We start from the raw sequence: 16,422 nt of genomic DNA, 5'->3' as shown, positions 1-16,422 counted from the left end.
ATTGCATGCCATTAAAAAAAATTTAAACTTTATCGACAAAACGCAGCTGAACAGCTGAAATGAACAGGCTCGTTCGAAAGAGCTGTGCCTTGCCTGGAATCCAGACGAGAGCAGCGGGAGCGGCAGGGGGCGGAGTCAAACAATTGCGGTCAAGTCGGACAGTTTTCAGGTGCCTTCAAAGTATACACAGGAAGTCACAGAAAAAATTACTTCCTGTTAGTGACGAACTTGTGTTTATAAATATATATTTATGTAGAAATATGGGTCTAACTGCATCCCTTGTTCTTCTGCCTGTGAAATACATTACTACTGGTTTTGATGTGTGTTGCAGAAATAAGATTTTTAATTATCAACCACACAATAAACGTTTTTAGATTAAACATGAGACTAATAGTCAACAATCGAGCGTTAAGTATTACAACTACACATAAAATAAGGTTTTCTCCAACACATGTTTGCTGTCAGATCTAAGAGCCAATCAGTTATCTGATGTGGCGACAGCCAGGTGTTTCCCATCATGCACTGCGCCACACAGTCGGTGGAGAGATACTGCTACACCAGGCTCTGAAATCGGGGGCCGCCTTGCTCTCGTGAGAATAACGTTGACAACGTTATCAACAATGGTTGGCTGCTTGAATGGATTTATTGCCAAGCACAGGGAGGACGATGTTTTCCCCGACTTCTTTAATTACCACAACATAATACACCGACAAGCATTATGCGCTACAATGCTAAACATGAAAGAGATCATGGATGTGGCAATGAAGATCGCCTGTTCTGTTTGAGCAAGAGCTCTTCAAAGATCTGGAGAAGGCCGACTGTATAATAATATTATAAAAATATTAAGTCCAAACAACGTTCCACCATGACTGATGACCATTTGTCTGCCTGAGGCTGACCAGTAGCTACTGTCCGGACTATGCAACCTTGCTGGATCCACTTTGTACACTACACCGTCCACTTTGTACAATACATCGTCCACTTTGTACACTACACAGTCCACTACTCTATGTCCACTACACCGTCCACTATGTACACTACACAGTCCACTACTCTATGTCCACTACACCGTCCACTATGTACACTACACAGTCCACTACACTATGTCCACTACACCGTCCACTATGCCCACTACACCATGTAGACTACACCGTACACTATACTGTCCACTATGTCCACGACACCTTACTGTTGATCCAAGCAGTCAAACAGACATTTATATATAATATCTGTTTGAGGCTCACTGAGCTAAAATCATCTCACATTTTACATTAAAAAGAAAAGTTTCAGCATTCAGAACTCAAGACAACAACAACACAAGAATTCTTATTTTATTTTTCTGCCTTTTTCTCTGCAAGAAACGTGAGATTCTTTAGTTTGACTCCTTCACTGTGATCAAATGTGTTAATGTCCAGGTGTTACACGCCTGGACATGTGAGGGAGGAAGATTGAACAGTTGGTGTACCATCATTAAAGATGGAGGATGATCTCTTCAGGACAGAAACGTCTTCATGGAGATCATCTAAACTGGAGTTTTTCTTTCCTCTGGCAGCATTGAAAGTCACGCCTCCTCCATTCCTTTGTTTCAGACCGTCGTTATCAGATGTCTTCTTCTCATTCTTTCTGCTACACATCAGCGTTTTCCAGCCGACCCAGAGACGGTAGATCAGATTAGTGCAGCCGAACGTGACAACGATGCATTTTCCTGCGTTACCAAATTAAATACATCGACCAGAAAAAACAAAAGCCAGAAGATTCTGCTTTGGCGGTAAAATGGTTTTCTGTTTCGAAAAAAGCAAATTAATAAGTGAGAACTTGCGAAAAGAGAACAATACAACATGGTTGTGTTAAAGCCCTTGAATGCTGAGCATGCTGGGTAATAAGCTGCCTCTGGGTCAGCTGCTCTCGGCTAACGGCTGATAGCATCATGTTTCCACGGATAAAAGCTTCATCAGTCGCCTCTGATTGCAGCTCTCGTGCTTCTGTATTTCTGTGCTCATCGGGCCATTTGGAGAGTTATTGTTCCAAAATTACATAATTTATTGATTAAAATAAACTACACACTCCAGCTGCTTCTGGATTCATAAAGATCATCCAATCGTTGTTTTTATTCCGCAACTGTTACTTACCTTTTAAAACTCTTCTTTAAAGAATGTCACATTTGAGCAATATATTTAAAATGCCATAATAATAACTTATTTCACCAGTCAATTTGGAACAAAGTTGAAGCTGCGTTAACCACAAGGTTACCATAAATGTCATACATGTGAAATACATTTTAAGTTTAAAAAGAAGAGCTTCTATATAAAAAAGGGGTGTTTTAAGTGGACGTCTCTCGTGAGTTTGAGGTAGTTTTAAAGCCTCCAGTTTCCGCTGTCTTTTTGCAACCAGTGAACAGGAAGTGACCAGACGACATCTCCGTCTCTGGTGTCGACCTGTCAATCACCTTGTAGCCCCGCCCTCAAGCATCCCCTGCTTTATGGTCTGTTTGACTCTAAATGGACCAACATGTACCATCATCTTTTGAGTAAGGGTAAAAAAAAACGCTTTTGATTCCATGGATAAAAACCTGAAGGTCATCTCAGTCGAGATCTATTGAGCATTGCAACCACTGATTGATTACCACATTGATCGATTCTATTGGGTCAAACATTTTACCACATCCCTCGATTTTATAAAAAAAAAAGTAGGACAATGTTCTTCTTGATTTTCTTAAATTTACAAATCAAATTGATATTTACTTGAAAAATGTAGTTGGATTCACGTAATAATAATTGAATGTGTGCACATTTCATCTGGATTACTTCCTGTCATACTCTAATTCTTTAAGTATATTTCACTTTGGAACAGAACTCCTTCTCCATCTCATAGTTATTGTCGTTGTCTCTGTGCTGGTTGGCTCATGTTTCATGTTTCTTGGCATCATCATCATCATCATCATCATCATCATCATCATCATATAAAAGTGCTCTGTAGCTCTGATCATCACTGGAATGTGAAGGGGAACAACAGGCCACTGCGTTCCATTATTACAACAATTACTTCTCCACTTTGTGTTTATGTCCAAACCTTTGACTGTTGTTCCTCTTTTATCGATCAGGTCATGAATGCAAGTCAGTCGTCAGTAACGGGATTCATTCGCTGTCTTTCTCCCCGGACCGTATTCAAGTGTTGTTTCCTTCACTGGTGGTACCCCTCTGCTGCAGCTCATCACTGTGCTCCACTCAAACCAGTGGGCCTCCTGGAGGACCCCAGCATGTCCAGGTTCTACACATGAACGTCCTCCTAGCCTGTCCAAAGGGCTTCAATGACTGAGACGTCCTCCCGATCAATGATGTCACCGCCTTCATCATCAGTTCTCCAAGGTTATGTAGTGAGCAGACAGCTTGTCATGATTATAACCACCTTGGTGGCCATTGGGCCAAAGGTCATTGGGCCAGAGGTCATTGGGCCAGAGGTCACTAGGCCAACAACAGGTTTGATCCAAAAGCCAGTGCTGAAGGGCATGAATGTGATTCAGTCTCTTAACTTGATACCTTTTAACTTCACGCAATAAGTCTGTTTCCACCTGGAGGTTAGAGTCCAGGTTACAGTTATTATTAAAAAGAACAACAACAAATTATCCATTATCCATTATCAATCCCCCTTTGGAAATTCTTCTCTGCATTTGACCTATCCTTGGTTAGGGAGTCATGGGCTGCCCTGAGGGGCACCCGTGGAGCAGCTAGGAGTCTTGCTCAGGGACACTTCGACATGCGAACTATGGGGGGGACTGGGGATCAAACTCGCTACCTTGTGGTTACGGGACGACCACTCATCCCCCTGAGCTACAAGATTGGACGGTTCAATTTGCAATTTATATATGATATATAGAGTTTGACCCAGCGAGCGGCTGCAGCAGAGTCCTTCAGCTTTAACAGAGGGAAACAACATTTTAAGGTCTGGGTTGAAAAGCGGCGAGGTCGTCCTTTGAAGAAGCCTCCGTGTGATGATAGTAATGTGTCATGAGTAGATGTAATGATTAATGATTAACATGAGCTCCTTTTATCCCTCATTGCTATCATCCCCGTAGAAACCCTGTAAACTTGGCAGTATTAAAACTGAACGAGCAGGGCCTGTTGGACAAATTGAAAAACAGATGGTGGTATGACAAGGGAGAGTGCGGCACCGGGGGAGGGGACTCCAAGGTCAGATCACCGTAACCCTCAACGGGTAACGACAGGCAATGGCACGCCAGGGTAACCGGCAACTACCCACGGCTTCAACATCAAGCCTGAAACACTCGGGATCGGACCCTCTGTGGTTCCACCTCTGGAGTGGGAGGCAGTTAGATCCAACGACCTGCTGATCCAGGGGGGTATTTCACAACAACGCAGCTAGAATTAAGTTTATGCTTCAGAACAGGTGATGCAATTTCATCCAGGTTTAATATATTAATTCATCTGGAACCAAACTGTTCTTCAAAAATCAGCAAAGTGCAGCAGATGTTCAAGAAATCAAATGTAATTAAAACTGTGAGCAGCGTTGAACGGGTTCTCGCTCCTTTGCGCTACTGCGTCGTCGGGACGCCGGCTCGCTCGGCCGAGAGCGTTCGGCCACCAGTCGGTTGTTCTTTTTCTCTGGTGGAGCGGCTGACGCAGGAAATTGCGCTTTGCAAACACTTCACCGGTTTCCGCATCCGGTGTGTGACGATAGACGACACGCTCGACAACGCGCGTCACGCCTCTACTGAAGCTTAGACCACGTTGTGAAAATGTCGCCTTTTTGTCACCTAACGCTGATTTCCTTTCGCCAGTAGGCGGTGTAGACCAGGTCATGTAAATTACAAGTAAATCCGATGCCGTTTGGCTGATTTCCTTTAGCCAGTAGATGGCGCTATGGCAATGTGATCATTTTGCATGTACATGTGCTCAGGCCTGCACCGGCATCATAGTTACAACCGGTTTCTATAACATAGCGATCCGCACAAATTGTTTGTGTCTTGTGGTCCATGCCACATCGAGGCCGTTGGACGAAAACTCACAAATAACACAACTTAAGCTCATAAGGGTCTTGAGATTATCCTTGAACAGAATTGAAGTCGATTGCATAAATGTTCTTGGACGAGTTCGTAAAAGTACAAATGCTGAAAACGTCGAAAAATGACAAAAATGCCCGAATTACTGTAGAGCCCCCTAGTGTTTAAATTGCGCAATATTTGTTTGCCATGTTACAGGATACAATGTGCACATATGCTGCAAATTTTGAGTCATTTGTCCAAACAGTTTTGAAGTTATGAGTATTGAAAAACAAGAAATGCCCCAAAGAGGTTCATTCGAAATCGCGGAAAATCTAAGTAGGCGGAGCTTAGGGGTCTGAGAGGCTTTTTTGTAGAGCAGGTGGAGATGGACATGTGTGAATATTTTCAAGTCAATCAATATTTCCAAGTCGCTCGGAGCCTAATAATAAAAACCCTAACAATGTCAATGACGTTGAAGTTGTGAAACTTCTGTAAACACGTTGGTGGTTTGGGAACGGGGCGGTTCTGTTGGTTTGTCCAAATCAGCCAAACGTGTGGAGGTCAAGGATGAGCTGATTGGTCCTCTGGTTCAGTCGTCAGTGGGCTCAACACCAGAGCTCTGAGTCAGTGAACTAAGACGTGGATCATGTGACCTGGAGTCGGGAGCCAGTTTCGCCAAATTAGCATCGTGCAATTAGTAAAATAAGATCTTCTGGCTTTAATTTGACAAATTTGACTCACAAAACGTGCATTCATTTAGTCAGTCTCAGGTAGGAAATTAGGTGTATATATATATAATATATATATATATATATATATATATATATATATATATATATATATATATATATATATATATATATATATATATATATATATATATATATATATATAAACAGGCATTTGTATAGAAGCATAATCTTTATGAAGAATTTAAATAACTGAAGACAAGCTAACGGAGTAAAGCAGGATTCTCCAGGGATCTGGTCTTGTGAAATACCCCTCTGGTCCGGTTCCTCCTGGACCTTCAGTCCTGGTTCCTCCCACAACAGCGTCCCACAGACGTTCTCTGGGTTCTAACCCCAACGATCCCGCAGTGTTGCCAGCTCTTGCCGGTTACCCAAAGTGATATAGTAATACACATCTCTCACTAGGGAGCCGGGGCGAGCCAGATGGAGTATTAACGCATATCACTTTGACGCTGACATGATTGTGTTGTTTGTTTCTCTGTCGCGCACCAACGATAGAAAGGTAGCTGAACAGTAACAATAACATAAGATAACATGGAGGTGCATAATGTTATTTATGTTATTTCCCTCCCTCCCTCCCCTTCCTCCCATGGGTCTTTGAAGGATCCCAGTAAACCTAGCGGTTCTGAAGCTCAATGAACAAGCCGTCTTAGACAAGTTGAAAAACAAGTGGTGGTATGACAAGGGGGAGTGTGGACACAAGGACTCCGGCAGAAAGGTCAGTTCTTGAGGTTGCTCGGTCCCGAGGTCATGTGTTGGTCCCCCTCCCCCCCACACCTTACCCCCCAGACCCAAACCCCCAAACCTCAGCAGGTACACTCTGAAAAGAAAAGTTTTGTTTTGGTGCTAATTGGGAGTTTTCATAGTTACCTTTATGTAACTCCAGATCTACGAGAACGGGTTCTCCGCAAACACTATGGCGGCAATAGATCTGCATCTAAAATAACCATCGTGGTTCATCTTTCTGGACAGATATTTTTGCCCACAGGTGTTGAATTTAAATGTAATCCCTAATGTGAAATGTTTAGATTAATTGTAAGTGTTCGATAGTTTACGTGCTTTAACCAGAGCGCCGTGTGGGCGGATGTTCAGGAATACAGCAGCAAAGCCCAGTTTCAGTTCTTCTAATTCAGTTACTTTTTCTGTACTGAGCTAGGCTAGCAGTTTCCCTCTGTTTCCAGTCTTTATGCTAAGTTAAGCTAGCGGCTAGTTGTATCGGACAAAAGAAGCAATTGAAAGTATTTTAGAATCTACTCAATTCAAATTCAGGACCTGCTGGCACAAAATGTTGGTCTTGGGGGTGAATTAGGTTGTTTTGGTTTTGGAGTGTAATGCTGCTGCTCAGCTGGCAGTTCTGAAGAGCCGGAAGACGAGTCCACCGGACCCGACGCCTCAGCCTTCTGATGGGGAAAACCTCAACGCTCCAAACGGGACTGAAGCTCAGCGGCCGGCCAGCGCCACATTTACATTTCATGGACTTATTTCCCACTAAAGTCTTCCAGCAGTCAGATGAGTTTATGCAAAGCTGCAGGAGATAAGAGGTTTCCACCATCAGATCGCTTCAGAGGCTTTTCTCTGCTCTCCAGAACCTTCTGTGGTCAGACGCTGACACCGCCGCCGACAGACAATCTGACTTCCTCTGACTCTCTGTTTGTGGCTGTTAACCAACACTTAATGCAATAGAAGCTGATGACCACAGCTCCACACCCCTCCTCTTCCTCCTCCTCCTCTTCCTCCTCTTCCTCTCCCTCACACTGATGCTTTCTTCTCCAATCTGTCGCGTACCTCCTGTTTCCTCTGAACTCGCCGTGCAGCAGACCGTCACTAACGCACTCAGTCAGTCTGTCTAGAGGAGGAACCGCAACGTGAGAACAAACACATTTGAAGTCACTTTAAAAAAGCATCGTTCAGATTTACTTATTTTAAAATGCAGTCATTGCTTTCACGCTCGCTTTAACAAGTGAACCAAGTACTTCCATAGTGTTCCTGTACAGAACAGCCTTTACTGAAGCTTCTAGAGACTATATTCAATTTTCTAATATTTAAACTCTACGTAAAATAATATTCCTGAAGAAATTTGTTCAACATTTAAATAATTAACTACTAAAGTCAGTTCCACTGTCAACAATGTATTTAATACTGAAGATAAAAGTTTAATATTTAAACACTAATAACCAATAAAATAAAACCATGTTTTGGTTTCGTCTGGAACGGAACAACATTTTAAATTCAAGAAAACTACGGAAAATACATTCAAGAAAACTACAGAAAATACATAAAAAAACTACAGAAAATACATTCAAGAAAACTACAGAAAATACATTCAAGAAAACGACAGGAAATACATTTAAGAAAACTACAGGAAATAAAACTACAGGAAATACATTCAATAAAACTACAGGAAACTACTAAACAGCGAAGGTTTCTGGGTCTGAGGACGCATTAATTTATCTTTTTCTTTACCTTAATATGTTTTCAACTGATATTATTAGTCAGCATTAATATTCAAGACTAACTGAACTTCAGAGTTTTGGCTGAAGTACTAAAAACGAACTAGCTAAACACAAAGTTGAACTACGAGCTGAAGCTAAACTACAACTAAAACATATAAAACATGTAACAAACAGTCTAAAATCTCTATCTAACCTACTCAATACTATAAACACAAGTATGACATGTACAGTAGAATCATCTTGGTTAACAATGTAATGACTCACTACACTCTTAGAAATAGTATTTCAGTCTGACTTAAAGGTCTTTTTGTATAGTTGGACGGAAGCTGATTGGCTGAGAGCTAACGTGACGGTTTGAAGAGGAAAGCTCTCCGATAGGCTCACCCCAACATCACACCACTTCCTGTTGAGGAGGCCCCCGCCCACTATGAGTGCTGTTTTCCTTCTGTTCGGTTTTGTTTTTTGAACAGGCTGCATGCTATTGGATGTCAGAGCTAAGCCCCGCCCACCCAAACAAAAGATGCATGTGACAGAACAAACAAAAACTCAACAACCAATCAAATCCTTTTTTAAGGAGGATTTGTTCTTCTGTACAAGTTGAGTCAGAGTGTAAGTAACTTTGTATTTATTCTGAATATAACGTAGAGAAATAACCTAGAAGATAAAACACTTACTTTAAGACAATTCATTTACTTAAACAATCTGTCTTTAGATCAATATTTCTTTGTTTTCCTTCACTCTGTTTGCTTTTCTGTGCATGAAGTTGCATGTGAAATATAAATATGGATTATTATTATCAAAGGCTGTGGTTTGAGGCAATACAAAAAGGTATTGTTACCTTTATAATGGGTTCTTCACCAGTTTAGTGTTGAGGAACTCACAAGAAACAAATCAAAGTAAAACAATGCAATGTTTAGCCGCTGGGTACTTTTTACCGCAGGACTTGACTGAAAAAAGCATCAATCAATACAATTTATGTTCTGATCACCAGTTTGAATGATCTCAACTCTGCTCCTCAGAGTAGCCATCACACGGCTCTCATTACTACATTACCCATGAGCCTCAGCAAACGTTTCTACGGAGAATAAATCAGTCAGAATACTTTCCAATTCACAAGTAAAATAATATATTTCAGCACTCAACACCATAATCTTTAGCTCAGGTCTCAGTTAATCGGAGCTCTCAGATTGGATAGTTCTTGCCAAAATGCATCTTGGGAGTTGTAGTTAACTTCCTCCCAATGTTTTTTGTAGACTTTTTATTTTTTATTGAAGTTTAATAACATGATTTTTCCTGCAGGTCAAAGCCGAAGAAGTAATGATACCTAATGTGTGTCTATTAATATAGAGACGTAAAAAAGATAATACAAATATAACATGATTATGATGCTAATATTAACATAATATAGTAAATTATGATTTACTGGTAAACATGATTTATTGTACAGCCTTTTTATCACAGCCTTTGAAAGATAATAAATATTGTTAGTTAAAAAAGATTATATTATTATTATAAATGTTATTTTAGTAGTGATCTGCTCGTGATTGGCTGTCCCTGACCCCATCTCTCTGCTCCGACAGGACAAGACGAGCGCGCTCAGCCTGAGCAACGTGGCCGGCGTGTTCTACATCCTGATCGGCGGCCTGGGCCTCGCCATGCTGGTGGCGCTGGTGGAGTTCTGCTACAAGTCCCGGATCGAGTCCAGGAAAATGAAGGTGGGTCTGGTTCGCTAAGCCCCGCCCCCTCCTCCGACTCACTGAAATGTCAATCAATTGAAGCACAGAGTCCCTTCTTCTCCTCGAGACAATTCATGGGCGAGTGTCGTAGATGATGACGGGAGACTCATGAGCTGAGCCGGTAACCACAGAGTGAACACCGTGAAATCCTCCACACCGCAGAGTCAGCACCGCCTTCAGGAGACGAGTGGAACAGAACCACAAGAGAGACTAAAGGATAAAGAGATAAAGAGACTAAAAGACAAAGAGACTAAAGAACAAATAGACAGAGAGACCAAGAGACCAAGAGATAAAGAGCCTCAAAGACAAAGAGACCAAATGACAAATAGACAGAGAGACTAAAGGACAAAGAGAGCAAGAGATAAAGAGACTAAAGGACACAGAGACAAAGAGACTGAAAGACACGGAGACAGAGAGATACAGAGACAAAGAGACGAAAAGACTAAAAGACACAGAGACTAAAATACAAAGAGACAAAGACAAAGAGACAAAGACACATAGAGACATAGAGACTAAAAGACAAAGAGACATAGAGACAAAGAGACTAAAAGACACAAAGAGACATAGAGGCATAGAGACTAAAAGACTACAAGACTAAGAGACTAAAATACTAAGAGACTAAAAGACATAGAAACTAAAAGACAAAGAGACATAGAGACATAGAGACTAAAAGACACAGAGACATAGAGACATAGAGACTAAAAGACACAGAGACATAGAGACATAGAGACTAAAAGACACAGAGACATAGAGACATAGAGACATAGAGACTAAAAGACAAAGAGACATAGAGACATAGAGACTAAAAGACAAAGAGACATAGAGACATAGAGACTAAAAGACACAGAGACATAGAGACATAGAGACTAAAAGACAAAGAGACATAGAGACATAGAGACTAAAAGACAAAGAGACATAGAGACATAGAGACTAAAAGACAAAGAGACATAGAGACATAGAGACTAAAAGACTACAAGACTAAGAGACTAAAATACTAAGAGGCTAAAGGACATAGAAACTAAAAGACACAGAGACATAGAGACATAGAGACTAAAAGACAAAGAGACATAGAGACTAAAAGACACAGAGACATAGAGACACAGAGACTAAAAGACAAAGAGACATAGAGACACAGAGACTAAAAGACAAAGAGACATAGAGACACAGAGACTAAAAGACAAAGAGACATAGAGACTAAAAGACAAAGAGACATAGAGACTAAAAGACAAAGAGACATAGAGACTAAAAGACAAAGAGACATAGAGACTAAAAGACAAAGACACATAGAGATATTGAGACTAAAAGACACAAAGATACATAGAGACATAGAGACTAAAAGACAAAGAGACATAGAGACATAGAGACACAGAGACTAAAAGACATAGAGACATAGAGACTAAAAGACATAGAGACTAAAAGACATAGAGACATAGAGACTAAAAGACATAGAGACATAGAGACTAAAAGACAAAGACACATAGAGACTAAAAGACAAAGACACATAGAGACATAGAGACTAAAAGACAAAGAGGCATAGAGACTAAAAGACAAAGACACAAAGAGACATAGAGACTAAAAGACAAAGAGACATAGAGACTAAAAGACAAAGACACAAAGAGACATAGAGACTAAAAGACAAAGAGACATAGAGACTAAAAGACATAGAGGCATAGAGACATAGAGACTAAAAGACAAAGAGACATAGAGACATAGAGACATCGAGACATAGAGACTAAAAGACAAAGAGGCATAGAGACATAGAGACTAAAAGACAAAGAGACATAGAGACATAGAGACATCGAGACATAGAGACTAAAAGACAAAGAGGCATAGAGACATAGAGACTAAAAGACAAAGAGGCATAGAGACATAGAGACTAAAAGACAAAGAGACATAGAGACTAAAAGACAAAGACACATAGAGACTAAAAGACAAAGAGACATAGAGACTAAAAGACATAGAGACATAGAGACTAAAAGACAAAGAGACATAGAGACTAAAAGACAAAGACACAAAGAGACATAGAGACTAAAAGACAAAGAGACATAGAGACTAAAAGACAAAGAGACATAGAGACTAAAAGACAAAGACACAAAGAGACATAGAGACTAAAAGACAAAGAGACATAGAGACTAAAAGACATAGAGACATAGAGACTAAAAGACAAAGAGACATAGAGACATAGAGACTAAAAGACAAAGAGACATAGAGACATAGAGACTAAAAGACACAGAGACATAGAGACTAAAAGACATAGAGACATAGAGACTAAAAGACAAAGAGACATAGAGACTAAAAGACATAGAGACATAGAGACATAGAGACTAAAAGACATAGAGACTAAAAGACATAGAGACATAGAGACATAGAGACATAGAGACTAAAAGACATAGAGACATAGAGACTAAAAGACAAAGAGACATAGAGACTAAAAGACAAAGAGACATAGAGACATAGAGACTAAAAGACAAAGAGACATAGAGACATAGAGACTAAAGGACAAAGAGACATAGAGACATAGAGACTAAAAGACAAAGAGACATAGAGACATAGAGACTAAAAGACACAGAGACATAGAGACATAGAGACTAAAAGACAAAGAGACATAGAGACTAAAAGACATAGAGACATAGAGACTAAAAGACAAAGAGACATAGAGACATAGAGACTAAAAGACATAGAGACATAGAGACTAAAAGACACAGAGACATAGAGACATAGAGACTAAAAGACATAGAGACATAGAGACTAAAAGACAAAGAGACATAGAGACTAAAAGACAAAGAGACATGAAGACTAGAAGACAAAGAGACATAGAGACACAGAGACATAGAGACTAAAAGACACAAAGAGACATAGAGACATAGAGACTAAAAGACACAGAGACATAGAGACATAGAGACATAGAGACTAAAAGACACAAAGAGACATAGAGACATAGAGACTAAAAGACAAAGAGACATGAAGACTAAAAGACAAAGAGACATAGAGACATAGAGACTAAAAGACACAGAGACATAGAGACATAGAGACTAAAAGACAAAGAGACATGAAGACTAAAAGACAAAGAGACATAGAGACAAAGAGACATAGAGACTAAAAGACAAAGAGACATAGAGACTAAAAGACAAAGAGACATAGAGACTAAAAGACAAAGAGACATAGAGACTAAAAGACTACAAGACAAAGAGACTAAAATACTAAGAGGCTAAAAGACATAGAAACTAAAAGACAAAGAGACTACAAGACATAGAGACTAAAAGACAAAGAGACATAGAGACATAGAGACTAAAAGACACAGAGACATAGAGACATAGAGACTAAAAGACAAAGAGACATAGAGACTAAAAGACACAGAGACATAGAGACACAGAGACTAAAAGACAAAGAGACATAGAGACTAAAAGACAAAGACACATAGAGACACAGAGACTAAAAGACATAGAGACATAGAGACTAAAAGACAAAGACACATAGAGACTAAAAGACAAAGAGGCATAGAGACTAAAAGACAAAGACACATAGAGACTAAAAGACAAAGAGACATAGAGACATAGAGACTAAAAGACAAAGACACATAGAGACTAAAAGACAAAGAGACATAGAGACTAAAAGACATAGAGACATAGAGACTAAAAGACAAAGACACAAAGAGACATAGAGACTAAAAGACAAAGAGACATAGAGACTAAAAGACAAAGACACAAAGAGACATAGAGACTAAAAGACAAAGAGACATAGAGACTAAAAGACATAGAGGCATAGAGACATAGAGACTAAAAGACAAAGAGACATAGAGACATAGAGACATCGAGACATAGAGACTAAAAGACAAAGAGGCATAGAGACATAGAGACTAAAAGACAAAGAGGCATAGAGACATAGAGACTAAAAGACAAAGAGACAGAGAGACATAGAGACTAAAAGACAAAGACACATAGAGACTAAAAGACATAGAGACATAGAGACTAAAAGACAAAGAGACATAGAGACTAAAAGACAAAGACACAAAGAGACATAGAGACTAAAAGACAAAGAGACATAGAGACTAAAAGACAAAGAGACATAGAGACTAAAAGACAAAGAGACATAGAGACATAGAGACTAAAAGACAAAGAGACATAGAGACTAAAAGACAAAGAGACATAGAGACATAGAGACTAAAAGACAAAGAGACATAGAGACTAAAAGACATAGAGACATAGAGACTAAAAGACAAAGAGACATAGAGACTAAAAGACAAAGACACAAAGAGACATAGAGACTAAAAGACAAAGAGACATAGAGACTAAAAGACAAAGAGACATAGAGACTAAAAGACATAGAGACATAGAGACTAAAAGACATAGAGACATAGAGACTAAAAGACAAAGAGACATAGAGACTAAAAGACATAGAGACATAGAGACTAAAAGACAAAGAGACATAGAGACTGCGTTCACACCAAAATAGTTGTGAAATATCCGCGTAAGTAGATTACATGTAAAGTCAATGCACAGACGCCAATGGTGGCGAAAGCCAATCAGCGTTCAGAAGCTCTGCCCGTCGTCACCGCCGTCCTGCTAATAAATCAGCAGGATAACATGTTTAATAATGTTATAAAACATGTTCATAAATATATATATATATCTCTCTCTTTCTCTCCTGCAGGAGCTTATCGACGCCGCCATGAGCACCAGCCTCAGTGGGATGGGAGGAGGAGGAGGAGGAGGAGGAGGAGGAGGAGGAAGAGGAGGAGGAGGAAGGGGAGGAGGAAGAGAAGGAGGAGGAGAAGGAAGAGGAGGAAGAGGAGGAGGAGGAAGAGGAGAGAACGGACGAGTTGTGACGCACGACCACCCAAAAGCCTGCGCTCAAGGTCTTCCCTGCATGAGCAAAGCTGGCGGCATGGGACTGTCCTCCACGGGCATGTGATCAAAACCCTGACTCCTGATTGGACGGGAGCTCCTGCCTGTCTGCCTGAGGGTGAGAAGTTAGGGGAAGGAAAAAGACGGAGGAAGAGGAGACGGAGGAAGTGAGGAAGGAGAGTTTGGGAAAGAAGAGAGAAGCTGAAGGAGTGGAGGCAACAGAAGTCTGATGAACAGAGAGCACCTGAACACAACACCACTCCAAGAGGAGCGACTCACTATTTTTCTACTAACCCTCCTCTTCCTCTTCATCTGCAATAACACGACGGAGGAGGCAGTGGTTTTAAAAACGTCAATCAATGCACCACTTCCTCTTCCTCTTCTTCCTCCTGTTCTTCTTCCTCCTCTTTTTCTTCTTTCCCTTCCTTTTCTTCCTCTTCTTCTTCTTCTTCCTCCTCTTCTTCACGTTCACAGTAAAAAACACTTTCACATCAGAGAGTTTGAGCATGAAAACCTTTTTAAACACGTGTTGTAACGATCATATTCAGGAGAACATATTTAATAATAATAATAATAATAATAAGTATGACGACAGGTGAGTTTTCTGGACAGATTGAAGCCGACCTGTAGATCTCATGGTTTTATCTTCAATAACTTCAAAACAAAACTAGTTGTTCTGCTTGAAAGACGCTTAGTGAACAGTGAGCTCTGATTATTCCTGATTATTGTGGATTATTCCAGGTGATTCCATATTATTCATGATTATTCCTGATTATTGATATGAATGATATGATATGAACTTTATTCATCAGCTGGTGCTGAAATTTGTCTTGCGACCCAGCAGCCGTTGCATGTTTAAACAGAAAACATGAATTACACACATTGACATGACACATTGAAACACAACAAATTCACATGCATGGGTACAGATAGTCGAGAGCACATTGTCCACCACTCCGCCTATCTCCGGTTTAGCATCAAAGTCGATTGATGGACAAAGGACTTCTTTAGTCTAACCTTCTTGAAAAGTGGAACCTCGTATCTCCTTCCTGAGGGCAATAACCTGTATTCACTATACAAAACATGATTAGTGTTTGAGGTGATGTTTTTTGCCAACCTCAGCATGCTGTTGTCATACGTGGAAGCATACAGCTCCTGAAGTGGTTGTCCAACAATCTTTGAACAAATGTTTAGTTGTTGTAACATTTGTGACTTTAGGGCTACAGACAGACATCCATACCAGGTGGTACTGCAGTACTGAAGAACACTCATAATGACAGAAGTGAAAAACAAAAGAAGAATCCTTCTACTGGCACCAAAAGATCTTAAACGGCGAAGGAAATAGATTCTTTGCTTTGTTTTCTTACACACTGATTCGATCTGATCTTTCCATGAAAGAAGATGGTCTATTGCTACTCCTAGGTATGTGTATGAACATACCTGATCGATCTGTTCACTATGAATAGTAATAGGAGATTTGCATATCTCCAGTGGTGTACCAAAAACAATCTCTTCTGTCTTTTTTGTGTTTATGATGAGAGCCTTGTTATCACTCCATTCAACCACCTTATTTACTCTCTGCTGGTGCAGTCCAGGGTCACTGAAACTATTTAAGAGAGAAAATAAAACTGTGTCGTCAGA

At 40.2% G+C, this 16,422-nt stretch overlaps 1 protein-coding gene across 1 annotated transcript in view; it reads left to right on the top strand.

The window, feature by feature from the left end:
* The window catches only part of LOC306753488 (glutamate receptor 1-like), a gene marked incomplete at both ends in the record, with an annotated part of 55,795 nt that extends 40,947 nt beyond the window's left edge, over positions 1 to 14,848 (top strand). The window contains 3 exons of the mRNA XM_079237363.1: positions 4,073 to 4,187; positions 9,782 to 9,916; positions 14,588 to 14,848. Of these exons, the coding sequence (XP_079093489.1) occupies positions 4,073 to 4,187; positions 9,782 to 9,916; positions 14,588 to 14,848 (511 nt within the window). The remainder of the gene's footprint in view (positions 1 to 4,072; positions 4,188 to 9,781; positions 9,917 to 14,587) is intronic.
* Positions 14,849 to 16,422: the final 1,574 nt, after the last annotated feature.

The sequence above is a fragment of the Taurulus bubalis genome, assembly GCF_910589615.1.
Source record: "Taurulus bubalis genome assembly, chromosome: 2".
Classification (NCBI taxonomy): domain Eukaryota; kingdom Metazoa; phylum Chordata; class Actinopteri; order Perciformes; family Cottidae; genus Taurulus; species Taurulus bubalis.
The sequence above is the reverse complement of the archived record's forward strand: the minus strand, read 5'-3'. Positions and strand labels throughout refer to the sequence as shown.